The sequence below is a fragment of the Carcharhinus amblyrhynchos genome, chromosome 3 (genome assembly GCF_965287045.1).
Source record: "Carcharhinus amblyrhynchos chromosome 3, sCarAmb.v2.hapA, whole genome shotgun sequence".
Classification (NCBI taxonomy): Eukaryota; Metazoa; Chordata; class Chondrichthyes; order Carcharhiniformes; family Carcharhinidae; genus Carcharhinus; species Carcharhinus amblyrhynchos.
In genome coordinates this window covers 33,681,792-33,708,025 of record NC_137326.1, presented here as the reverse complement: position 1 = coordinate 33,708,025, position 26,234 = coordinate 33,681,792, and the positions used below count along the sequence as shown (strand labels likewise).

The 26,234-nt window shown below is 41.6% G+C and overlaps 1 protein-coding gene across 2 annotated transcripts in view; it reads right to left on the bottom strand.

Annotated features, from left to right (window-relative positions):
* The window catches only part of LOC145338627 (receptor-type tyrosine-protein phosphatase gamma-like), a 693,461-nt gene that overhangs the window by 190,833 nt on the left and 476,394 nt on the right, over nucleotides 1–26,234 (bottom strand). For both annotated transcript variants that reach the window (XM_080183016.1, XM_080183007.1), the window contains exons 7-8: nucleotides 13,143–13,300; nucleotides 7,397–7,577 (exon numbers count right to left, since the gene is read on the bottom strand). In XM_080183016.1, the coding sequence (XP_080039142.1) occupies nucleotides 7,397–7,577; nucleotides 13,143–13,300 (339 nt within the window). The remainder of the gene's footprint in view (nucleotides 1–7,396; nucleotides 7,578–13,142; nucleotides 13,301–26,234) is intronic.

The following is a 26,234-nucleotide window of genomic DNA, read 5'->3' as shown; positions in this document are numbered from 1 at the left end:
TAAAACATTCTATAGATGATACCAGTGCTGCCATATTTTTGTCAGAGTGTGTTCATCTCTAACCAAGTTTGAGCTCTGTATTCACTGTTTGAGAAATGCTGAATAATCCTGCACAGTTGTAAAGATTTTTCATTCAGAAAAAAACTGCACTTTGGAATTATAAAGAACTACATATAACACAGAACAGGGCATTCTAACAAGTCAATGTATGCCACTGTTTATGCTCTGTCCTTCCTCATCTAATCCTATTGGCATAACTCTATTTCCTTCTCCCTTAAATACTTGTCTAATTATCCTGAGATACATCTGTTCTATTTGCCTGAGCTACCCTCTGTGGTGCATATTTCATATTCTCACCACTCTCTCAGTAAGAACTTTTCTTTTCAATTCCCTATTTGATTTCTTGGTTACCATTTTATAATGATGATTCATTCTATCCAAGTGTCTCATAATTTTAATGATCGTTATGAGTTCACTCCTTGTCAGGAGAAAGATGATCTGGCTTGCCAAGTGTAGTCTTGCTGTTCTTTGTACCATCTTTGTAAAGCTGGTTTAGCACCCTCTCCAGTGCCTCCATTTTGCTTTTTAAATAATATACCAATCAAAATTGTTAATAGTTCTTCAAGTGTGAGTTAAACCTCAGTTCAATACAAGTTCAACATAACTTCTCTATTTTTTCAATTCTCTCCCTCTAGTAATAAATCAGAATGATTGGTTTACATTTTAATGGTCTTATTAACCTGATACTTGGAGTGAATTGTGAAGTGGTACACCCAAATCCCTTTGCTCCTCTCTATCCCATTAAAATTTTTATTTTCCAAATAATATGTGATGTTATTTTTCATACCAAAATGTAATACCTCATACTTAAGAACCGAAATTCATTTTCCAATTATATGTCCATTCCATAAGTTTATCAGAGACTTTGAGGAGGATTGTCGGGTCCAATAGTTCCCAGCAAGTATCGTGATGGCCCAGAGAATCGGGAGTCAGTGGAAAAAGTGAGTTCTGCGCCGGTTGCCAAACATGTTGTGATCCTCCCGGGCCATGCTGCTGTGCACATTCAAATTCAGTACTTTAAAAGTAATTAGCAGGCTCAAATCGTGATTCAAATAGCTCTTGCTGTTCACCCACTTTCCCAGTGGGATCTGTGCCAGGCAGGATTTCATACAGGTTCTCACAAGTGTGTTGGACATCAAAAGTTGAGGGATGCACCACCAACCACTTAGCATTTCAAGGCATACTACTCTCCCATTACCACGCAGGCATGAGTTTCTCAGACCCAACCCCCCCACTCAAGCCCCCTCCTATTCAGGCTGTCCACACAGCTGCCCTTCCCCCTCAGATACCCCACACAGCCCCCTTCCCTCCTCAGGCTCCCCTCCACCCTTGGATCTTTCAATCAGACTCCCTCTCCTCCCAGACCCCCACTGAGCCCTCCCTCTCCTCTCAGACTGCCACACAGCACCCCTTCCCTGTCAGACCTCCAATTCAGCTTCCCTTCAGGCCACGTGCCTTGGCCAACAGTGCACTGTTCCCTGGTCTGGTGCCTTGAGTCCCCAGAGAACTCAAAGAAGTAGGTCCAGTGGCCATTTGCTCTTCTCCTGCTGCCAGACTGCAAAGTAAAAAGTCTGACAACACCAGGTTTTAGTCCAACCTATTTATTTGATAATATACTCGCAAGCTTTCGAGGGGTTACCCTCTTCGTCAGGTGAATGGAGAGTTCTGGCCTCAGACAGAGCATATAAAGCACAGACAGTTTAGAGATTACTGATTAAAATGCGAATCCTTACACCTAACCTGCTACAGCCAGACTGCAAAGGACAGGGGTTGGATGGGCTTGGGCTGGGGGCAATGGGTTCGCTGAACTACCCCTTCCAGCCTTGGCAGATCTGAAGATCACCCTGGCACAGTGATTTCAGGCAGTCCTATAATCAATATTTGCAATCCTGCCTGTTAGCTGTACGAATTCTGAATTGGCCTGGTCTCTTAATTTCCATGCCCCCTTTATGTATCACCAGTTCAGATGCACAACGAAGTAAGTTTTCGTTCAAAAATCTGTGAAAAGCTGAAGCGTAATGAATAAGCACGGTTCCTTTGTTGCTCACTGCAAAATCTAGGTTTGTTACTTGCGAGAGCAATCTAAAATTGTCCTGCTCTTTCCCTATTTTCCTCTGCTTCAAATATTTATCTGTGCTCCCTTAAAAGATGCAACAGTGTCTGTGATTTAACACAGGCCTAATCAATATTTGTATCAATTCATTATCACTTCTTTCCACTCAAATTGTATACATCTATTTAAAAATCCCAAAATTTCAGCACCCTTTTTAATGATCTGCAATTTAGAAAATTGCATATATGAACTTGTAGGTTCCTCTATCCAAAACATCTTACGCTCCAACAATTCTCCATGCACATAAATCTTTCTTAATTACTTTCCTCACTTTTATTAACAATTTTAAATTGATGACTACACATCAGTAACTTTTCAGTCAGACAAAATAGTCTTTCCCTATTCACTTTACCAAAATCAATAATTTTAAATAGGTCTATTAACTCTGCTCTTCAATTTCTCTGTGTGAGATCAAAGAGTTCAAATATCTCAGTTCGCCCATCCTAATTACTGTTTTACACCCCTGATATCATTCTGGTGAGCTTACTTTGAACATTTTCTATGGGAGGCAAATTCTCTGACTTCACTGCGTCATTAGTAGATCACACCTCAAAATCCATTTTGTGCCCAGTTTGCAATTTTCCCAGCTCCTTTCTAACGCTGCAAATCATTTAAAACTATCTATCCCCAAATACATTCTATCCCGGAATATAACTTCCACGCACCCGTGCCCTCTTGGTTACCCTACAACTTTTTCACCTTTTGGGGCCTGCCACTATGTCTAAGTGACTCCCCAAGATGCACATCAGAGGTGGAGACTGTCTGCTGTGTTTCACGCCACATGGACTTTGATGCCTTTGGCAGGCAACTCCTGAATGCAGTAAAAAGTCTGACATCAGGTTTTAGTCCAACCGATTTATTTGATAGTAAACGCACAAGCTTTCGAGGTTTCCCTCTTCGTCAAGTGAATGGAGAGTTCTGGCCTCAGACAGAGCATATAAAGCACAGACAGTTTAGAGGTTACTGATTAGAATGTGAATCTTTACACCTAACCTGCTGTTCAAGTCCTAAAGTGGCCGACAATGTGAGTGGAAGGAGCACTGATCACAGGTTAAAGAGATGTGTATTGTCTCCAGACAGCACAGTGAGTGAGGTTTTGCAAACCCAGGCAAGTCACGGGGGTTACAGATAGTGTGACATGAACCCAAGATCCCTGTTGAGACTAACCTGTTGAGATCTCCTGAATGGCCAGGGCATGGGGGGGTGGGGGTTGTGCCAGCTGATTTCAAGTGTTATGGATGTAGCCATGCCACCCAGCTCAACTAGTTGTCTGAGCGATGCACTGATGTCAGGGGATTTGGAAGGGCTGGAGCTGGCAAGGTCTCCTTCAGCCCTTCCTCATCCCTCGAGGTGCTTGTGAGCCCCTGGGTCACTCCATGGGACAGTAGGGCAGTTACAGAAGCCTCTGTGTCACCTGACCCAGACTGGCAGGACCAACAGTTTTGGTGCCATGGTGTGTAAGCCCTTAGCGATGGCCCTGAGAGTTTGGGCAAAGCTCTGGAGCCCTTCAGCAATTGCCCTCTGAGACTGGGCCAAGCTCTCAAAGCCCAGAGCCATGGCCCTCAGTGACTCTGCCATGCCTTGGACACTATCACCTATGGTTACCATTTCCTGCGCCAAGCTTTCCACCATGGTCACTGTCCTTGCAGTGTCAGCCTGGGTACCATGCAATGCTGGCACCATCTGCTTCATTTAAAGGCTGTTGGACTTCTTCAGACTGCCTCACAACTGCTGGAATGTATCCAGTGCACCCTCCTGCAGTCCCTGGCTCTTTTTCTGCCTCCCTAGCAGCTAGGTGAGAACCTTCTCCGGCGGCCTGGCATCTGGCTGGGGGCCAGCTGTGTCCTTGGATCCCTCAAATGTTTCCACCGCCACCTGAAGCATGTACATCATCAGCTTGTCTGCTAACTGTACCCACTGAGATGTGTGTCTCTGTGTTGGATGGATGGTTGGGTGCATGCCAATGTCACAGTCACCCACAGCCCTCTCAGTGGCTCCCTTGAGAGCTCCATCACGTATTCTTCAAAGGGAGTCAGGAGATGCAACTCAGGGGTCACTGCCTGTCTTCTCCCGTTCTCTGTGGAGATATAAGGGGATGATTGAGAGCTTCATGGCTGGTGGTCAGGCAGGATGAAGGGGAATGGGTAGCATTGCTTGGCACTGTGCCTCAAGAGGCTGCGGTTGTGACGGGTTGTGTTGTGCCAGAGGGATCTGAGAAGGGTGCTGGGAGAGTGGAGGGGTCTAGATGGTCTTGGGGTGTCTGGGAATGGGACGAGGTAGACATTCCAGGCATGACGGATGGGGCTGATGCTTGGATGAGATGGATGAGCACTCACCCTGACAGCCTGAATAAGTCATGATGTGGATATGCCGGCGTTGGACTGGGGTAAACACAGTAAAAAGTCTGACAACACCAGGTTTAAGTCCAACCGATTTATTTGATCGTAAACTCACAAGCTTTCAGGGTTAGTCCCTTCGTCACGTGCCTGGAGACTACATTCACATTATGGCTCTTTAAGTGCACTTAGTGTCAGTGGATTGTGATGCAGAGTGTGCTGTGGTAGCTGATGTGGATCATTCCATTGTTCTCGCCGTATGACACTTTGAAATTTTTTGGCAGAACTCCATCCCAGGTCTTTAAATGCCCTTTCTTCAATGGGATTCACAAAGTCTCACACTGGCATTTAACACTGACCTCACCAATGTGTGTACAAATACGTTATCTTTTTTTTCTGATACTGTGTACACCTATTTATAAAGCCCAAAATTTCAGTACCCTTTTTAATGATGACCTGCAGTTGCACATTTAGGGGATTGTGTATATGAACCTGTAGTCCCTCTGTCTACCCAATTCTTCAGAATACTTCCAAGAGTATCCTACCATTTGTATTTTCTCTTCTCTTTGGAGCAGTTCTCTTTAGTATTGACTGTTCTCTTCAATTACTGCCAATCTCAAATTTAGAAATGGTGTTTGGAATTTTGCGGTCCACCTGAGGACAGGTTGGAAAGCAGGAGTGCCCTAAAATTCAGCACGATGGCAATAATGTCATTCCCATTACCTGTTCATCCACTCCCACTGCAGTTTTATGTTTTTCCAAAATGTAGTGCTATAGTGTTTATTCACAATAAAGTAGACCAGCTATTTTGCTAACTTATACCTTTCTGCAGTTTTTTGCACTTCTTGATATTTGCCATATCTTATACTTTTGTATCATCAGCAAGTAATGTTCCCTATGACCAGTCCAAATCATCTATACATACAGAGAACAAAAGCAATCCAATATCAACAGTTTGTTATTATAATTTCCAACCATTCTTCTGATGCTCATTTGCCATGTCTAATTGTTGTTCATCAACCAGCTTTCTATTTATATTTCCTCTAAGACACATTATAAAAATTCCATCTTCTCAAAAACAAAAACTTGCCCCACTTTGTAACTTGCTGTTCTTCACCAACAATTGCGTAGTTCGTCATTAAATCCCTACAGTGCGGGAGGAGGGCATTTGTCCAAACAAGTCTGCACCGACCATGCAAAAGGGCACTCCGCCCAGGTCCACTCTCTGCCTTACCTCCGTAACCCCATCATCAATCCACCTAATTTGCACATCTTTGGATATACTAACATTTATTTTTTGTTATTTGCATGTGAAATAATTTTTTAAAACTAAATTCGATGAAGAATAAACTATTATTTGAGGCACAGTGGTTAGCACTGCTGCTTCTCAGCGTCAGGGATCTGGGTTTGATTCCTGGCTTGGGTCACTGTCTGTGTGGACTGTTTTCCCTGTGTCTGTGTGGATTTCCTCAGGGTGCTCCAGTTTCCTCCCACAGTCTGAAAGATGTGCTGGTTAGGTGTATTGATCCGAACAGGCTCCGGAGTGTGGCGACTAGGGGAATTTCACAGTAACTTCTTTGCAGTGTTAATGTAAGACTTACTTGTGACTAATAAATAAACTTAGCTTTTAAAAAATAAGGAAGATAGTATCATTGTATTGGAAAGGTTACAGCAAGATTAAGTGTCAGTCTCATTGTTGCTGATGTACCTTGCTGTATGCAAATTGGCTTCCATTTATGCTTACAATGCAACCGCGATTACGCTTCAAAATTACATTAGTGACTGCAAACTATTTTTGAACATCCTACCAACAAAAGGCACTACATAAATTTATTCCCTCTTCACAGCAGCTGCTGCATTTTCTATTTTCTTGAAATCAAACCTTTTGATCCTTTAAAAGTAGGGAAGAACAAAGTGCTGCAGGAAGTTTTGTAACTATTGACAATAATTTGAAAGCACTAGGACACTTTATGCCACAACAGGAGCACATTAAAGCACTAAGTTCAAAATCAATCATGAAGGGGCACTATTTTCAGTTCTTTGGCAATCTTTTGTTTAAAATCGCACATCATGATAAAAATCATGCTTAAATTCAAATATCACTTTCACATGACATCACTGTTAGAAAACAATGCATATTACTACACTTCTACCTAAGCCAATCATTTTTCAATTTGATATCTATTTTTAAACCAATTATTCAGCTTCAAACGAGTAAAACGAAATACAAAACATTAAATTACCACCGTAATTGTTTCATTGCTTATTCATGCATTTTAGTTTTGATATCAGCAATTTCAATAAAATAATAGGTTAATTAAGGTCCCACAAAACAACTTTTACCAAGCAAAGCCATGGTTCTCCAAAAATCTCAACAGATGTTACAAATAAAAGCGTCTTTGGAGGGAGAATGTTTTCAAGACCTTAATCTAAGTGGTTTGTACATTAGCTTTCAATATATGCCTTAACTCCAAAGAGAGCAAGGCACAATTTTTTAAAAAATTCAATAAAGAGTCTATGTTCCATTCTAAAAAACAATTTAGATGGATCTGATATAAAAGGAAAATTCTAACATGTAGCAAATTTGAAATAAAAAAGGAAGTGCAGGAAATACTCAGCAGATCTGGCAGCATCTGTGGAGAGAGATATAGAATTGCAATTTCAAGTCAAGTATTACTCTTCCTCAGAAACATTTTGAAGTTCTGAATTTCTGAAGAAGATGTCGCATTCAATTTGAAACTAGTTGGATCTGAAACTGGTTCTGCAAGATAGTGTACGACTCCGCCTCACTGTTTCAGAATGCACAAACCATTTTACCCTACACTCTGTATATCACTTTAATCAATGTAGCTACTTTGCTACATTGAGCTAACAGAAATAAAAATACCTTCTGTAAAATGTAGGATCCCCGGGTTCTCAGTTGCCTGGTTCCATGAGTCTTTGACTACAGACTTGTAGACCACCCTGCCATTCAGATTCTGTTGTGGTCGGAAGTTGTTCCTCAAGTACTCCAATGATTTGACATGATCTTGCTGTTCAGTGGTAAATATGGAATAAAAAGCATCCAGCTGCACAAAGCAATCAAACGTGAAGAAATTAATAGTGGCTTGAGAATGAATCATTCATAATGGAATATCTAGGTTACGAAATGGCAGGAAACCATGATGCCAAACTGATATAAAACTGAGTTCAAATTTAAAAATCAGAGGACAATACAGCTTAATTTAATGTAATATTGTTATAAAGTCATGTTTTATATTGAAAATTATTTTATTTATCTATTGGGATAAAATCAATACTTGAGTTTTAAGCATTATTCTTGGAATAACCACATTTCAGTGAAATTAAAAAGCAGCTTCTAAGATCACCAAATATTAACATACATGTACCCTGCAGATTACGAAGCCATTGTAACGGAACCAGATTGTCTACAAGAACCTAAAAGTGACAATCAATTTTGAGGAATGTGAATCGTTCATCTCCTGAACAATTCACAAAACATCCTGACAATCCTGTATATCCAACTGAGTTGGGAACAAGGCATTAGACACAATGACTTTGAACAAGCAACTCTGGCTGAGAAAGGAACTCTTCTAGCCATAATCTAATCATGTCCATGGACCTGGAACCAATTTGTTATAACCATGTTTGAGTAACTGATCAGTTGGTGAGAGGGGGATAATGAGATGAACTAACCAACTCTTTTTTTTGTTTTAAGAAACTGCTTTTCATCAGGGAAGAGAAAAGAAGCAGAGAACACTGGAAGCAGAAACGTAGAAGAAGAAGGACTCTGAATGGGCTTTCTCTCTTCTCCATCCATTATGTAGGCTTGAGCCCCACCAGTTGTTTGACTATCTGCACATTGCAGGCAATGTTTTTAAGAATCAACCCAGAAGTTGCTGAATCCAGAAGTGAAGGTATAAATCATCCAACAAAATCTTTTAAAGTTGTCTCAAAACAGAATCTAAAAAGACCATCGAGCCCAGTCTGAAACCATCCAAGGCATCAAGCTACTGAATCCATATACAACAGACTCTTTTGGGATTTTCAATTTACTTAATCTATCTTGTTGCTTTGTAATGTATCTGTGTGGATGTGAATTCTTGAATTTACGAATGTGTGAGAGGTACTGTTGTCTTTAGATTTGGTTATTAAGTACAAAAAAAAACTACTCTCTTTAAAAATCTACGGACAACATTTTGTGTGTTGTTTACAGTCAGAGCATGTAAACTGTTAAACACTCATTGAATTGGCAAGCATATCCTTTTTAAAAACTTTGTTACATTCAAACAAGGAGTGAGAAAAGAGGGGAGCCATTCTACTCCTTTTCACCTGATTGTATATGTGCACAGGTTTGTATCAGAAATGATCTATGAGAAACCTGAGCTGTCTTAAAGGATACAATGCTTTCAGCCTTTTCTCCGTTACTGAGAGAACGAAATGCAATGTATATTAAATCAGGTTTGAAGTATATCAAAGAATGCTTTTGGGTGGGACAAATGCATTTTAGATACCCTTAAGCAAAGGTATAATATTATTATTGCAAAACCACCACTACGGTCTTTCAAAGTTCTCCATGTGAGTTTATGAGATGCATCAGCCATATTGGTGAAATATAAGCACACACTTAAAAACAATGTGAATTGAAGCTTCACTTTTTCCAGACATACTCAGAACACGAAACAGAGTGTGCGCTTAAATAGACAGTAGTTAGGAGCTTGTGGTTAGTAAATGTACTCATAACCCAATGTAACGAGAGTCCAATTTTATTTGATTCAAGTAAATTGCTCGTGACATTGGCCATGATCAGATAATTAATGCAAGCTGCTTTCAGAGAAGATGATGATAAAATTGGGAGAGAGACTTGTGAACATTTTGCATCTTTATCTATCTAGTGGCTAAAGTCAGTTGAAAAATCAAAAGCTGAATGAGAAATATTGACATAACAATTTACAATGGCAAACATTAACACAAAAACTAAACCAAAATTTGCAACCACAAGTTTAATTGTAATCAAAGATTTGCCATCAATTGCTACTCTGATAATTGCAGTACATTTACTTCTGGTGTCTCCAAGGGATCCTTTCTTGGGAAAATATGATAATTCATTACTAAGGAGGTATGGCAGAACATTTAGAAAATCATAATACAATTAGGCAGTGTCAACATGATTTTGTGCAAGGGAACTAATAAACTTATTTGAGGATGTAACAGGCAGAATAGATAAAGGGGAATGAGTAAATTTAATATATTTGGATTTCCAAAAGACATTTGATGAGATGTCACAGAAAGGATTACTGAACAAGAGCTCATGGTATTGGTGGGAATTAGAACGGACAAAGGATTGGCTAACGAACAAGATGTTACTACTCGACAGGAAGATCCCACAATGGAACCCTGGCTCAAATGACTATTCATTTTTTCCTAAAAAAAGTCAGAGTTGCAGAGATGGCAATTAGCTTTTAATAATAACAAAAAATAAAAAGTTTGGGCTCCAATACAATACACCTTTTCCCACTTATCTTCACAAATGTACACGGATTTTAAGAATACACAGATTACAAAATACATCTTATACTATGATGTTCTTAGTAAACAAGTCTCTTTAAACCCATAGGCTGACACACTCCACTCTGAAACCAAATGGCAGACAACACCCAAGTAAACTTCTGTGGATTTCTCCTTAAATTTGCTCTCTCTCTCCCCCCCCACACACACACACACACACACACACACACAGTTGATTGTCACACAACTGTTTCCAAATTCCACTCTCAAAAAGAGTCACACAGTGCAGAAGGGGCCCTCTGGCCCATTGAGCCTGCACATGAAAAACACCTGACCTACCTAACTAATCCTATTTATCAGCATTTGGTCTATAGTCTTGAATGTGCTCATCCAGGTACTTTTTAAAGGATATGAGGCAACCTGCCTCCGCTACCCTCTCAGGCAGTGCACTCCACACTGTCATCAACCTCTGGATAAAAAAGGTTTTTCCTCACATTTTCCCTAAACCCTCACCTTGAACTTGTGTCCCCTCAAGACTGACCCTCTAACTAATGGGAACAACTACTCCCTATCCACCCTGTCTATGCTCCTCATAATCTTCTACGCTTTGATCAGGTCGCTCCTCGGTCTTCTCTATTCCAATGAAAACAATCAAAGGTAAAAGCAAAAAGACTGCAGATGCTGGAACCTGAGACGAGAAACAGAAAACGCTGGAAAATTCCAACAGGTCTGTTAATATCTGTGGGCAGAGAATAGTGCCAATGTTTCAAGTCAAGATGACCCTTCGTCAGCCTTGATTGTTTTATGCATTATGCTTGATGCCAATTCTGATGACAGTCTGAGTCCCCTTCTTCTGGCGAATTAGCATAAACTCCTCCCAATAGCACTGCAAGGATGTTAATGCCACTCTGGTTCAGATGTAGACCATCCGACTTGTACGGGTCCCATCTTCCCCAGAAATCATTCCAGTGATGCAGGGATCGAAAACCTTTCTTCCTACATCAATTCTTAAGCCATGTATTCGATTCTCAGCTCGGGTCACTGTCTGTGTGGAGTTTGCACATTCTCCTCGTGTCTGTGTGGGTTTCCTTCAGGTGCTCCGGTTTCCTCCCACAGTCCAAAGATGTGCGGGTTAGGTTGATTGGCCACGCTAAAATTGCCCATTGGTGTCCTGGGATGCATAGGTTAGAGGGATTAGCGGGTAAATGTGTAAGGATATGTGGGTAGGGCTTGGGTGGGATTATGGTCGGTGCAGACTCGATGGACCGAAGGGCCTCTTTCTGCACTGTAGGGTTCTATGATTCTATGATTCATCTGCACTTTTCTTCTATTTCTGTGCTCGCTAGCACGTAGCACTGGGAATAATCCAGAAGGTCCTGCTTTTTGTCTACTGCCTAACGGCCTGAATTATTGATGCAAGACCTCATCCTTCTACTTACTTATGTCATTTATACCGACAAGCCTCATCATCCTCCCCCCTCAGGATGCCCTGTAGCCATTCAGTGACAACACTGACCCTGGCACCAAGGAGGCAACACACCATCTTGCAGTCACATTGATGGCCACAGTATCACATATCTGTCCCCTGACTACAAAGTCCTCTATCATGATTGCTCTTCCTCGCCTCCTGTACAGGCAGGCTGCTTGTGTTGCCAGAAGCTTGGCTCTGTTTGCACTCTCTGGAGGAACCAGCATCCTCATCAGCCTCCAAAATGAATACTGATTTGAGAGTGGGACCCACGGGTATTCCTGAACTATCTGCCTGTTTCTCTTGGACTGCCTATTGGTTACCCATTCCCTTCTTTGCTCAAGTCTCTTCAGCTGTGGTATAATCACCTCTTTGAACGTGCTATCCATGATGCTCTCAGACTGGGGGATGCTCCAAAGTAGCCCCAGTCAGCATTCCAGCTCTGATACAAGAGCTTCCAGGAGCTGCAGCAAGGAATGTGGAAAGCTGGCAAGGAGTGCATTAGAATAGTCAAATTTAGGTGAGCAGCCATAATGCACAGGGCTGCACAACCAGAGCAGAATGCAAGGTTAAGTGGGTTAATTCTTCTCATGTGGACACAATAACCAGAATTTTACTGACCCGCTAACCACGTGAATTGGAGCAGGCGAGGGGCGGAACATGGAAAGGTCCGTTGACCTCGGTCAGGACAAATAAGGCCATAAAATCCTGCTGAGTGAGTGAATTGGCCTCCTTTTGTGTCATAAATCTTCTCTGATGAGCACAAAAGTTATTCCCTTCCTCAAAAGGAACAAAAATTATCAATTTTTAAAACAATTTTAGAAGGAAATTAAGCAAACATATATTTGGAATCTAGTTAGTGGTAATGACAAAAAAAAGTTAACTTTTAAGAGCAGTGATTTTAGAGCTATTCCTTTTCAATCATCAATAATAATTTATCCTTGTGACAGAGCTGATTGCTGAATCTCACTTTGAAAATATCTGCATGACTCAACATGACAGTGCTGATTAGTTAATATAAAATCAGCCCTTTCTTCACATCCCAGGCATCTAGATGCAGTGAGCACCACATTGTGAAGGCGATTTAGAGTTGGCAATATACTTCTGCATATCAAAATAATGCTCCAAAGCAATGGCAAAAAAAAATGACAATAAATACATCCTGTGTCCAAAGAACATGTGTCGCTGCCACCTTCTATCACAGTACCTCAGCACAAAATGTTTTGTTAAAGATGTTGAACACTGCTGACAATTTTAAATGCCCACAATCATTGTATTGCAAATGAACATGATAACATCTGGCAAAAGCTGTACAAGATTTATATCTAAGAAAGCAGTTTGGTTTACTGTATGCTAAAATATGATGAAATCAGCTAACTGACCTTCTCAAGGACAAAACCAAAGCCTCAGATAAGCTTAAGTGCTAAATGTAAAAGCGCCGACATGCATCAACCTTTTTATCACTGTAAATTTGTTCATTCACACATTTCTGTTTGCATGACAACAGCTATTCAATGGTGAGATCGGTTCCAAAAAAGCCATTGGTGTTTGTGAAAAGGCAACACTTTCTTTAATTAAAATGACTGTTGCTTTAGAAATCTGTAGCCCAGAGTAAAGGGCAGGTTCATGCATTCCCATATTGCCACTGAATATATACCTGTTCAAGGGAGATGGAGATAGGTCTGCTGAAGACTATCCATTCCACAATTTCACTGCATGGTGGTGTTGTGAGGGACCCAGAGTATCTGTAATAGCTCCCAAGTGAGGCAGGTAGTAAATTCCCCAGGACAAAAGGGTCCAGAAAAGTTTCTTTTTCTGTAGAAGAGAATAAACATTAATGAAGAAAGCATCATAAATTGGCATACTGTAACATATGAAAAGCAGATAATAATTAAGGCACAGATTTGTATTATATTTTTGTTTTGCAAAGGAAGTTTAATTTACATTATCATTTTTATTTTGAGGATAGCATTGCTGCAATTTTACATCAATACGTCTAAACAAGTTAGTGGTTAGTTCTGCTGCCAGAGGCCCAGGTTCAATTCTGACTTTGGACGACTGTGTGGAGTTTGCACATTCTCCCTGTATCTGCATAGGTTTCCTCTGGATGCTCCAGTTTCCTCCCACACTCCAAAGGTGTGCAGGCTAGGTTGATTGTCCATGCTAAATTGACCATTAGTGTCAGAGTAAATCAATGGAATTACAGCGGGTGGGATTGTTGTCAGTGCAGGCTCGATGGGCCGGATGGCTTCCTTCTGCACTATAGGGATTCTATGATTCTATGAAGTTCAAAGCTAAAGTCTAAAGGAAAAAACGAAAGGGAAAAGAGTAATTGGATAGCTATGTTATTATACTACTGCTGTGAATGACTTTTTATAGTGAAGTTTTATTTATATGGTTTGTAAATAACCATTATTCAATCTCTAATGTGCTCCAATTTATAACTGACAGATCATACACCACAGACCTAGAGTAGAATTTCCTGGATCTGTGGTCACTAAGGTCTGCAAAATCTGATTTATTTGTCTCTGGAAACTAGTACAAATCAACTCTCATGCTCATGGCCAACTCTGCAACAACATTAGCACTGGCCTACAGGCAGGCTCTGTTACTATATTCTTGGTTTTCACAACATATGAAAGTCAGTAAGATCTTCAAGATAGATGGAACAAGGAGACCACCTAAGACAAAATAGGCTGTACCTTCCAAAACCCCCTGTGCCGGACTTCGGGGTTACCCCAAAGATACACTGAGGAATCCTTCTCTGAAATACATTGGTAAAGAGTTTGCATGGTAATTATCCAAAAGTGCAAACCTCCCCTGGGTAATTGTGCTGTGCTGTGAACCATCTGAAAATGTGGTTTAAGAACATAAGAACATAAGAAATAGGAGCAGGAGTAGGCCATCTAGCCCTTCGAGCCTGCCCCGCCATTCAATAAGATCATGGCTGATCTGTCGTGGCTCAGTTCCACCTTCCCGCCCTCTCCCCATAACCCTTAATCCCCTCTCTTATCAAAAACCCATCAACCCGCGTCTTAAAAATATTTAGCGAGGCAGCCTCCACCACTTCAACGGGCAGAGAATTCCAGAGATTCACCACCCTTTGAGTGAAGAAGTTCCTCCTCAACTCCGTTCTAAACTGCCCCCCCTTTATCTTGAGGCTGTGCCCCCTAGTCCTACTGTCTTTTTTGAGCGGGAAGAGTCTCTCCACCTCTATCCTATCCATCCCATTCATCATCTTATACGTCTCAATGAGATCTCCCCTCATTCTTCTAAACTCCAACGAGTACAAGCCCAGTTTATTCAGCCTCTCCTCATAGCTCAACCCCCTCAACTCCGGTATCAGCCTAGTAAACCTCCTCTGCACTCCCTCCAAGGCCAAAACATCTTTGCGCAGGTGCGGCGCCCAAAACTGCACACAGTACTCCAGCTGCGGCCTCACCAATGCCCTATACAGCCGCAGCAAGACCTCCCTACTTTTATATTCAATCCCCCTCGCGATGAAGGCCAGCATCCCATTCGCCTTCCTGACCACCTGCTGCACTTGCAAGCTGGGTTTTTGTGACTCATGCACAAGGACCCCGAGGTCCCTCTGCACCGTCGCCTGCTGCAGTTTTTCGCCATGTAAGTAATAGTCCTTCCTGCCATTATTCCTACCAAAGTGGACCACCTCACACTTGCCAACATTAAATTCCATTTGCCATTTCCTGGCCCATTCGCCCAGCCTATCTAGATCCTTCTGCAGACTCTCCACACCCTCCGCACAATTTGCCGTTCCCCCTATCTTGGTGTCATCAGCAAATTTCGACACCATACACTCGGTTCCCTCCTCCAGATCATCTATATAAATGGTAAATAGCTGAGGCCCCAGCACCGACCCCTGGGGCACTCCACTAGTCACCATCCGCCAATCCGAATAGCACCCGTTGACCCCCACTCTCTGCCTCCTATTTGACAACCAATCCTCTATCCACGCTAACACCCTACCCCCAACTCCATGTCCCTCGACCTTCTGCAATAACCTCTTGTGAGGTACTTTGTCAAATGCCTTCTGAAAATCCAGAAAGACCACATCCACCGGCTCTCCTCTATCCACCACCCTAGACACATCCTCATAGAACTCCAGTAAATTTGTCAGACACGACTTCCCTTTAATGAAACCATGCTGCGTCCGCTCTATCAAGCAATTGCCTTCAAGATGCCTCGCAATTTCCTCCTTAATGACGGATTCTAACATTTACCTAACATTTAACCACAGGCATTAAACTAACCGGCCTATAATTCCCCGCCTTTTGCCTGGCACCCTTCTTAAACAACGGCGTAACATTAGCCGTTTTCCAATCTTCCGGCACTTCCCCGGAATCCAGCGACGTCTGGAAAATAACCACCAAGGCATCCACTATCACCTCCGCCATTTCTTTCAGAACCCTCGGATGCATTCCATCCGGTCCTGGGGACTTGTCCACAATCAGCCCCTCCAGTCTGTCGAGCACCGCCTCTCTAGTAACAGTAATGTCATTAAGACCCTCCAGTCCTACCACCTTTCCATCACTAACACCCGGCAAATTATTCATGTCCTCCTCCGTGAAGACAGAAACAAAAAAGTTATTCAATACCTGAGCCATATCCCCATCCCCTACCACTAGGTCATCCTTTCTCTTCCTCTAAAGGACCAACGTTCACCCTAGCCAGCCTCTTCCTTTTTATATATTTATAAAAACTCTTGCTATCCTTTTTTATATTAAGCGCTAGCCCAGCTTCATAGTTTCTCCTACCCTTCTTTATCAACTTCTTTGTCAATCTTTGTTGACATTTAAACCTCTCCCAATCCTCTTCTCGCCCACTACTCTTAGCTACTCTAAATGCCTCCGCTTTTAATTTAACACTTTCCTTCACCTCCTTCGTTATCCACGGCTGATTACCTCTCCTCCTACTGTCCTTTTTGACCATCGGAATAAATTTCCGCTGAGCACCAAGAAAGATCTCCTTAAAGATCCTCCACTGCTCCTCAGCAGACCCTCCCTCCAACGCGCTCCCCCAGTCAACATTCGGCAATTCTTCTCTCATCCTACCATACTCCCCTCTATTCAAACAAAGTACGCGTGTCTGGGAACCCACTTTCTCCTCCTCCATCTGCACCAGAAACTCCACCATACAATGATCACTCTCCCCAAGAGAATCCTTCACCGCAAGGTCCCTAATTCTACCCGCCTCATTACATAGCACGAGATCCAAGATACCTCTCTCCCTCGTCGGCTCCAACATGCACTGTTCCAGGAAACTATCCCGGCAGCATTCCAGGAACTCCTCCTCGAGCCCACCGCGTCCAACATGGGTCGACCAATCAATATGCAGATTGAAATCCCCCATAACTACGGCCGTCCCATTCCTGCACGCCGCACTTATTTGCGCGTTAACAGCCCGCCCCACCTCCAGATCATTATTCGGGGGCCTATAGACGACACCCACCAGCGTCTTCCTCCCTTTGCTGTTCCTAATCTCCACCCACAACGATTCCACTTTCTGCTCCTTGGCTCCAATATCATCCCTTGCTACCACCTTGATGCTATAAATCGTTAACTTTGGATGGTTCTGCCACGGTTACAATTAAAATTACTCAGGAAAAATGAGAAGAATTAGAAGCTCTTCTAACTTCTGGATAACTATTGTTAGTACCCAGACCGATAACCCGACAGGACTCATCCCATATCTGACCCTCAGAGACACTCCCCTCACATTCCTAACACCCCAACCCACAGATTGGACCTGACCCACCGCCAACCGCCCCTCTCCACCCCCTCCATATCCCACAACCAATCAGACCTCACTCCACTGATCCAACCCCTCCTACCTCAACCTTTTGATCCCTAATGCCCCAAAACCTAACTACAATCACAGAATGTCAAATTTCGGTTGTTAGAAGTGAAACAAACACATTTCATTCCATGTGTTTAAATGGATATTTGTTCTGTTTGAATTATTTCAAACCCACTCACATCATTTCTCTGATATTAAAGGTTCCCTATGAGTTAATCAGGAAGCTACATCTTCAGTGGAGCATTCGTCAGTTTTAACGAGACTGTGGTTCTTCACACAGTTGTATACAATAGAATTTTCCGACTGCTTGTAGGGTACCCTTAACTGAAATCACAGTGTTTCCTACAACATGGTATGAAGGCTTTGAAGTCCCAATCAAAGACAGATGTATGAGAACAAAAGGATGGCATACTCAACTTGAGTATAGCTGAAAAAAGGATATTTTTTACCCAAGTTTTTTAACTTGCATCAGGACATTTGCAAGAATACAATGCAAGGGAAATCAACAAATTTATACTGTATGATTGCTTGGCAGGTGGATTCTGATTTGCAGAGGTGTTGCTATGAAGAATGCATCAATTGATGTTGACTGAGAGCTATCTGCCAAATATTGCGTGAAATTTAAACCAGCAGTTTAAGTTTTACTGTTTAAGGCATTGGCCTGAGAAATGAACAAGTCTCAGGTGCAATGTGTGTACATGTTCTTTCTGCTTGCAAAGAACAAGACCTTGTGCATTAATATATGTGGCTTACAGATCATGCAAATACATCGTACTGTGAGCCCAATTAACAATCTGGAATTGGTTGTCAGTATAATTCTTAGCTCACTGAGGATTATTTAGCAAATGTTGTCCAATCCAATTTCGTAATCACATCTAATATTGGACACTGTGCTTTGAGTTTTGTACGCATGGGCTGGGTACAGTCTGTATCTTGCCTGTTGTGAGTGGTTGTTGATTTCCCTTGCATTGTATTCCTGGGAATGTTTTGATGAGTGCAAGGTGAAAATCTACGAAAAAAATGGGACCAACTCCAAAGTCAACTTTTTTCCAATCAGATAATCCAGGGCATGGTTATTTCAACCTAGATGGAAAATTTCAGTTTTATTAAAGGCCTGATTTTAGCATGGAGAAATTGGATGGATGGGTGCAAGCTGAGTGCCAAACACCTCTAATTTTGACATCATGAAGCTGGGGTGACTTTAACTTCCAAGCTTAATCTGTATGTCCCTGATGAATTGTCCACACAAAACTATAATTGTTGGTAAATCCAAACTTTTTTTTATAAAACAGGCTGTGACCATTTCCTATTTATGTTACTTAAATGCTATTTAAATCAATGATTGAAAAAAAATGCAGCACATTTTGACTTGACCAAATCAAGTGAGATTCATAGACATACCACTCTAATATCACCAACATCCCAGTCCTATGCCATATACAAATTCCAAGATAGTAAGTCCTTTTGATATGCAAATTGGAATTGTACACTTTCATTTTAAGACACATCTAGATGGATAATGTTCCACGCACTCAGACTAGTTTTACTGTTGGTACAACAGAAGTATCTCAAAACGATCATTATAAAATTTTAATAGTTATCCGAGAGTAATGGAGCCAATGGAAGGCTGAATTCTCCCAAAACACATCTAAGTGTCATAATGGCGAGAAAACAAGGGTAAACCTTTTCCGTGGACTTCAGGATCTCCCCCACCCTCATTGGTGGCATGTTCTCCCAGCCTTCCTGACACAGGTAGCCAGCATTGGGGCACCGTGACCCTTTCAACATGCCCCCAAAATAAAGGCCTTTGGTATGATCCACCCCTGCATGACCCACCCCTGTGCAGCTCCCATCATTGCCTACTTGCATAGCCCCCCATTATACTTCCCACACAGGCCCATCCTTTTCGCACACCCCAGCACATTAGTGGTGCCTAATTGCCATGCAAAGGTGCCGAGTAGGCACCGCCTAATCATGTACCCAACACCCCACGGGCTTAAATGGTCTCTAAGCCTCCCAGCTTGGCCATCGCGCCAGGTCTCATGCTGGTGGAGATCAGTAGTGGTTCTCGCTGCGTCCAAAGGCTGGAGAATTACGTGCACTGGAATTCAAATAGACCATCTGCATTTAAATGCTACTTTAAATATGCTAACTGGTCTTGCACCCTTTCTGAGTGCAATTTGGTTCACGCCATTAGAAAGGGGCCAGGATAATTGCAAACTGTTTGGCGCTGAGCACAAAACCGATTGTTAGGCCCACATGCTCTTCTCCAGAATCAGTGTGATCAGTATCAGGCGCAGCAAGGCCAGAGAATCACCCTCAATGGGTAGGAATTGCTGTTACGAGGGCTCACCTCTATGATTATATCTCCTCACTGGTACTAAGGTAGCCAAATTGCAACAATGCAGGTGCTGCATCAGAGACACCTTTTTACAAATTGAAGGCTTGCGGAATCTATATAAGCCCGAATTTGAAATAGCTGGCCTTTTCATTTTAGGCATGAGAAGTGGCCTGTTTACACCCCAAAAGTTAAAACCTGCCCTCAAATTTTTGTCTTATGTGCCAAGACAAATCTGAAGCACAAATAAAATAGAATTTTCTTCCTGACTTCCACCACGTTCACTCTTATTTGCTCACCTGCTTCCTCCAACAGTTTAAAATGTGAAGTGGGCCATGCAAGGGATATTTCACAGAGTGACTGAGTCAGTAATGGCGTTTCATCATCCAAAAATATTATTCCCTCTCTATTAAGGTGGTCTGTTTTTCTATTGCAGAGTAATGCTCGTCATAACTAAAAATTGCCATAAGGAGTCCAGTTTGGTTCAACTGGAAGTGATTGGTAGAACTGACCTTAATTTGCAGTTGCTGCAAAGGTTTCAAATCCAAGGTTGTGCTGATACAGGTGAAAGACAATTATTTCTCAAAGATTAAATGTATTCAAACTCAAACCGAATTCCCATTTTCCAGAAAGCTAAATGTTATCCACTTAATCAGGAAATTTTAAATTCAATTTGAGTAGACATACATATATGGATGGACTGGGATATTAAAACAACCAATGCCTAAAATAATTAAAAGTCTATTCCACAGCCAACTGAAAGAGTGAAATATTTATATAACCAGTCTTCAATACTTTAAAAAAATCAATAGTCCTGCATGCTAATTCCTGCTGCTGACCTCACATAACTAATTACATATACTTCAGCTGAGGAGGTAAACAGCATCATCAGCCATTCAATTTGTATTGTGTTTTCAGCTTACAAAGCAGTTTTTCATCTCAAAATATAATAAAGACATGAAATAAGAGTGAGTGAGAGAATTTATTTCTAAATATAAAAAAAGCTATTATCTTGTTTTAATCTGTTGAAATAGTAATTTTATTACATCTTTTATTTATATATAGTGACCCTGTGCTGCATAAAGTAGATGTGGCAATTCATCGAAGAGGTTTAATATCATACTTCAAGACTAGTTCTGATAGCGATTTCAACTACAGCCAAGTATGCAACTTTATTACTTTTTAATAATTAAATTCTTGTTGTGTATGAACATTAGGTTCAAAGTCATTCAAATTAAAGAAATAAATTATGTACTGCTCAAATCGTACAAGTTCCCAGTTGCAGTTCCATCACAGATTGTTAATACTGATTTATGAAAAGAATAGGTTCGTTAAATTATTATTTGCATTCTGTACATAGGTATCTCTCATGACTGCATCAAGTCAGCAAATGGCAGCAGGTTATCCAATCACTGGAGGCATCAAAATTGATTTGGATCCGACACAAATGCAAAAACACATACAAATATGCACACTGTGAAGGGCTAATACCTCACACTGAAAATGCAGATATGCTCATCACTATTTCTAATTTTTTCAAAACTGGACCAGGAGCTGAAAATGGCTGAAACTGTGTCTGAATGTGACGCCTGAAGAAAAGAAGGCACATTGCAGATGCAGGGAAACTCACACCTTGTTATCTCTAAGAAGTCAGTAATGACCCCATGTGGACTGTACTATCTAACTTCAAAAGAGCTGCAGAAAGGCCATCTGCAATTAATAACCCAGGCCAATCAAAAGGAGATGGATCATCTGCTAATTCTTAAAAAACTTCCTTTCAATTCCTAACGGCTGAGAAATTTGATAGGTCATTGAAATCCAGATGACGGACACACACTGGGCGATTCTCCCAAGCTGCTGCACTGCTTTTGTGGAGGCTGAGATTCTCTCCCCCACCACCCCATGCCCAATCCTGCTTGTAACAACCCTCCAACAGGAATCTGTACAATGATCAGGGACAAGAACATGAGCCAATTCGTCCCTCTCGAAACCTTGCTAATTCCACTCTTACAGATGAGCAAAATGGGCAATAATTCTTAACGTTTTGTGAACTATGTCATTTGTATTGGTTTAGTAATATAAAGGTCCAAACTGCAACTGAGTGCTCATTTTGTTAACATTATACAAGGCATTTGAACAACTGCATGTGCAAATGTGGGGAGGTTAAAAAGTTGGCCAAATGTGACAAACGCTTCAGGGGATCATCATAGTGATGTGTGAAAGCTGCAGCGATGATGGATCAAACTACCAGTGGCATCAATGAAAACCAAATGTGCATAGAAAGTACATGATACCAATCAATGATAAAGCACCTATTCGAGCATCTCAACAATCCTTAGAGACTAACGTGACAGAAGTTATCTGTAAAGACATAACATCTGGTGCATATTATCATGAACATTCTTTTCAAACAGTAACAATGTCAAATACACAAAACAGAAGGTTTTGAACTATATGCACAGGCAGCTGGAGCTAAGGGGGATTGCAAATACATTTTGACACATGACTTTCCATCTGTCTAAAATTTCATTGAGCCAACATCCAGATGCCACATTTTCTTTGTTTTATACATAGGAAAATCTTTCCATATTTTTATAGACAAAAATATATTTTTTTCGTATATATATTATGCAAACATGCTTTATATTTAGATATTAAAAACATCTCAAAATTTGATTTTCCACTTATCATGAGGATGAAGTATAACTTGTGGAGAAAGAACTCAGACATAAATTAAATTAAACTCTGTTAAGACTATGAACAATCCAAAATCACAAAGCAAATACAATAATTAACGATGCAAACAGGAGGTATTGTAAGGCAATAATGTAATCCAGTGTTTCCCAAACTGGGTTCCACAGAACACAATTTGATTAAAAAAAAGTGCTTGCAGCTTGTCAAATTGGAGGAAGGTTTTATCCTTCTCCTGATAGGTGCACCAGTTATTAGCAGCCAAAGCATTAAGAAGTTGGCCTCTGATTCGATGAGCTGAAAAAAGCTCAAAGTGAGTATTAGAATTCTGAAGCAGAGGCTAGAGCAGTTAAAAGAGAAGCTAGGTCAAGTTGAATGAAGGAGTGAAGGCAACAATGGAATGAAGGCTCAGCAATGAAGCAGGAATGGCACAGTGAATAGTACTGTGGCCTCACAGCGCCAGGGACCCAGGTTCAATTCCCAGCTTGGGTGACTATCTGTGCGAGTCTACATGTCTGCGTGGGTTTCCTCTGGGTGCTCTGGTTTCCTCCCAATGTTCAGAAGACATACTGGTTAGGTACATTGGGCATGCTAAATCCTCCCTCAGTGTACCCAAACAGATGCCAGAGTGTGGCGACTAGGGGATTTTCACAATAACTTCGATGCAATGTTAACGTAAGCCTACTTCTGGCAATAATAATAAATGGAAGAAAGGTTTTGATTTGATTTATTATTGTCACATGTATTAACATACACTGAAAAGTATTGTTTCTTGCGTGCTATACAGACAAAGCTTACCATTCATAGAGAAGGAAACAAAAGAGTGCAGAATTGCTAGGGTGTAGAGAAAGATCAACTTAATGCAAGGTAAGTCCATTCAAAAGTCTGACAGCAGCAGGGAAGAAGCTGCTCTTGAGTCGGTTGGTACGTGACCTCAAACTTTTGTGTCCTTTTCCCAACAGAAGAAGCTGGAAAAGAGAACGTCCAAGGTGCGTGGTGTCCTTAATTATGCTGGCTGCTTTGCCAAGGCAGCGGGAAGTGTAGACAGAATTAATGGCTGGGAAACTGGTTTGCGTGATAAACTGGGCTACATTCATGGCCTTTTGTAGTTCTTTGTGATGGCCCAGTGATGAAGCAAAGGCCAGCAGCAAAGCAGAGGCCAGTGGCAAAGTGGGTGGTGGATAGTGGGGCAGACAGCACCGTGGGCAGTGGATGATGGAATAGCAGCGATGACAGAGTGGGCAGTAAAGCAAAGCTGAGCAAATCGAGGAGAGGGTCATGGGGAGAGGGCCAAGGGGAAAGACAGCCCTCGGGAAAGAGGACAATGCAGTGAAAGTGCAATGGGGAAAATAACAATGAGGAAAAAAGGGAGAGGAGGCACTGGGAAGAGAGGACCATAGAAAGAAAATGTAATGGAGAGAGAATGCCATAAGACGAGGACCTTGGGGAATATTGTTTTATTCATAATAAATTCATGGCACGGTGGCACAGTGGTTAGCATTGTTGCCTCACAGCACCGGGTATCCGGGTACTGTTTCGGTTGACTGAGTTTGCACATTCTCCCCATCTCTGCCTGGGTTTCCTCTGGGTGCTCCAGTTTCCTCCCACACTCCAAAGTTTGGTGGATTGGGCCATGCTAAATTGCCCCTCAGTGTCAGGGGATTAGCAGGGTGAATATGTGAGGTTACAGGGATAGGGCCTGAGTGGGATTATTGTCAGTGCAGACTCAATGGGCCAAATGGCCTCCTTCTGCACTGTGAAGATTCTATTAAAACTATCGATAGGAAAGGCTTTTGTTAAAATATTTGCATTTGAAAATGCATTTGTTTTCTACCTGCCACCACACTTGTCTCTTCTTAGTGTGAACAAGGGTTCAAGAGAGGGGCAACAAGTGAAGGGGTCAGCAGAGGGACATGGTGAGTATTTTTGTATTCATTCATGGGATGTGGGCATCAGTGGCTGGGCCAGCATTTATTGTCCATCCCCAATTCAGTTGGACTGAATGGCTAGCTAGGCCAGAATCAACCACGTTGTTGTTGATCTGGAGTCACGTAGGATTTCCTTCCCTAAAAAGGCATTCGTGAACGACATGGAATCGACAATGATTTCACGGTCACCATTAGGCTTTTAATTCCACATTTTTATTGAATTCAAATTATGCCATTTGCTGCAGTAGGATTCAAACCCAGGCCCCCAGATAATTCCCCGGGCCTCTGGATTACTCGTCCAGTGATAATACCACTAAGCCATTGCCTCCCCTGTAAGAGAACAAGAGGTGAAATGGTTAATGAGTGGAAGGAGGCATGGGAGGCAGGACAGGGAAGGAATGAGCAGGAACGAGGGAAGAGGATATGGCGAGTGAGAGGGCTGGCGAGCTGGTGGTCAGAAGTGGCAAGCAGCAGGTAAGTAAGTAGAAAGAACACTTTTAAGTCAGCTATATTCCAGGTAATCAATAGATTTTTATGTAAAAATTACAGGTAGGAATGTACATGCTTTCATATGGGAAAGTAATTTCCATTTTGCACATTTTGTTTATTTAACATGCTGATTTTTAGGCACACATTAGGAAAGCTAAAAGAGGGATCGCAATATAAATGCAAGAGTTTATTTCCAGTAGTCTCAAATTTATACCACAACCTACAGATCCTTTTCGTTAATACACTGGCACATCTTATAACACAGCCTTTTGACGCACATAAATTGCATTGCAGTAGGGCTGTGTGACATTGTTTTTCCCACAATAAAAACATCATAAATCATTTCTGCTGTCTCATGGTTAATGGTATCTTAAACTGCTTCAGGATTGTTCCTTTGCTTTGTTGGTGCCCAGGGATTCTGATTCACAACCAACGTAAACCTGTTGGATTAGTTAAAGATGGGCACCTGTATGCTGAAGGGAAAATGGCAAATGGCAAAATAAAACAAAATAGTTGCTTTAGATAATGTTATTTAAAAAGTAGGAGATATAACATGCTCTGCTTCTTTATTTATCCCTGGGAACTATGAGTTGCTAAAGAATTAAGTGCATTCAGAATTGTCTCTAATACTTTGACAGAAAATTAACATATAATATACTTCACTTCAGTGCAAAGCGATTAAACACAACACAAAAGCGAAATACTGCTGATCCTGGAATAAAAACAAAAAATACTAGAACTACTCAGCAGGTCTGGCAGCTCCTGCAAAGAGGGAAACAATTAACATTTCCAATCAATTAGCTTTCATCAGAACCCAGAAAAGTTGGAAATGTAATCGGTTTTAATTCCCTGTACTCCACTCAACCAAAGAACTTCCCTTTTGTTCTTCTTCCCAACCCCCTCCCTTTTACTTGCTCAAAATCAAGTACGCTTCCTACTTTTCCCAATTCTGATGAAAGGTCAGAAGCTTGAAATATTGACCAGAATACTCCCAGCTTCAAGATATAGGTCCTGAAGGCAAGGCACACAGGGAAAATAGTGGAGTGCCATGGCAGGTTGGCAACTGCTGTTGTCACGTTGCTGAGTAAATTTCTTAGCAACATAGCTACTCGATAAATTGGCTTAGTCAGTAACGCCCACATTCTGTGAATGAATATTTTTTAAAATGGCTTGCCAGTCTGTTGTTTGAACCAAAGCTGCAATGAGGTCTGGAAGTGAGTAGTCCTGGTGGGATCCAAACTAAGTGTCAGTCAGCAAGTCATTGGTGAGTACTTTAGCTGTAATTTAAATACTATTGTCGCAACTGTTTTCGCCACTTTCTTGGTTACTGAGAGTATGCTGTTAGGGCAGCAATGGGTCAGATTGCATTCTGTCCTGCTTTTTGTGAACAGGATGTATGTAAACAATTTGTCAATTTGCCAGATGTCAATTTTGTAGCTATATTGTAGGAGTTTGGTAAAGGACCTAACTAGCTCTGGAGCACAAG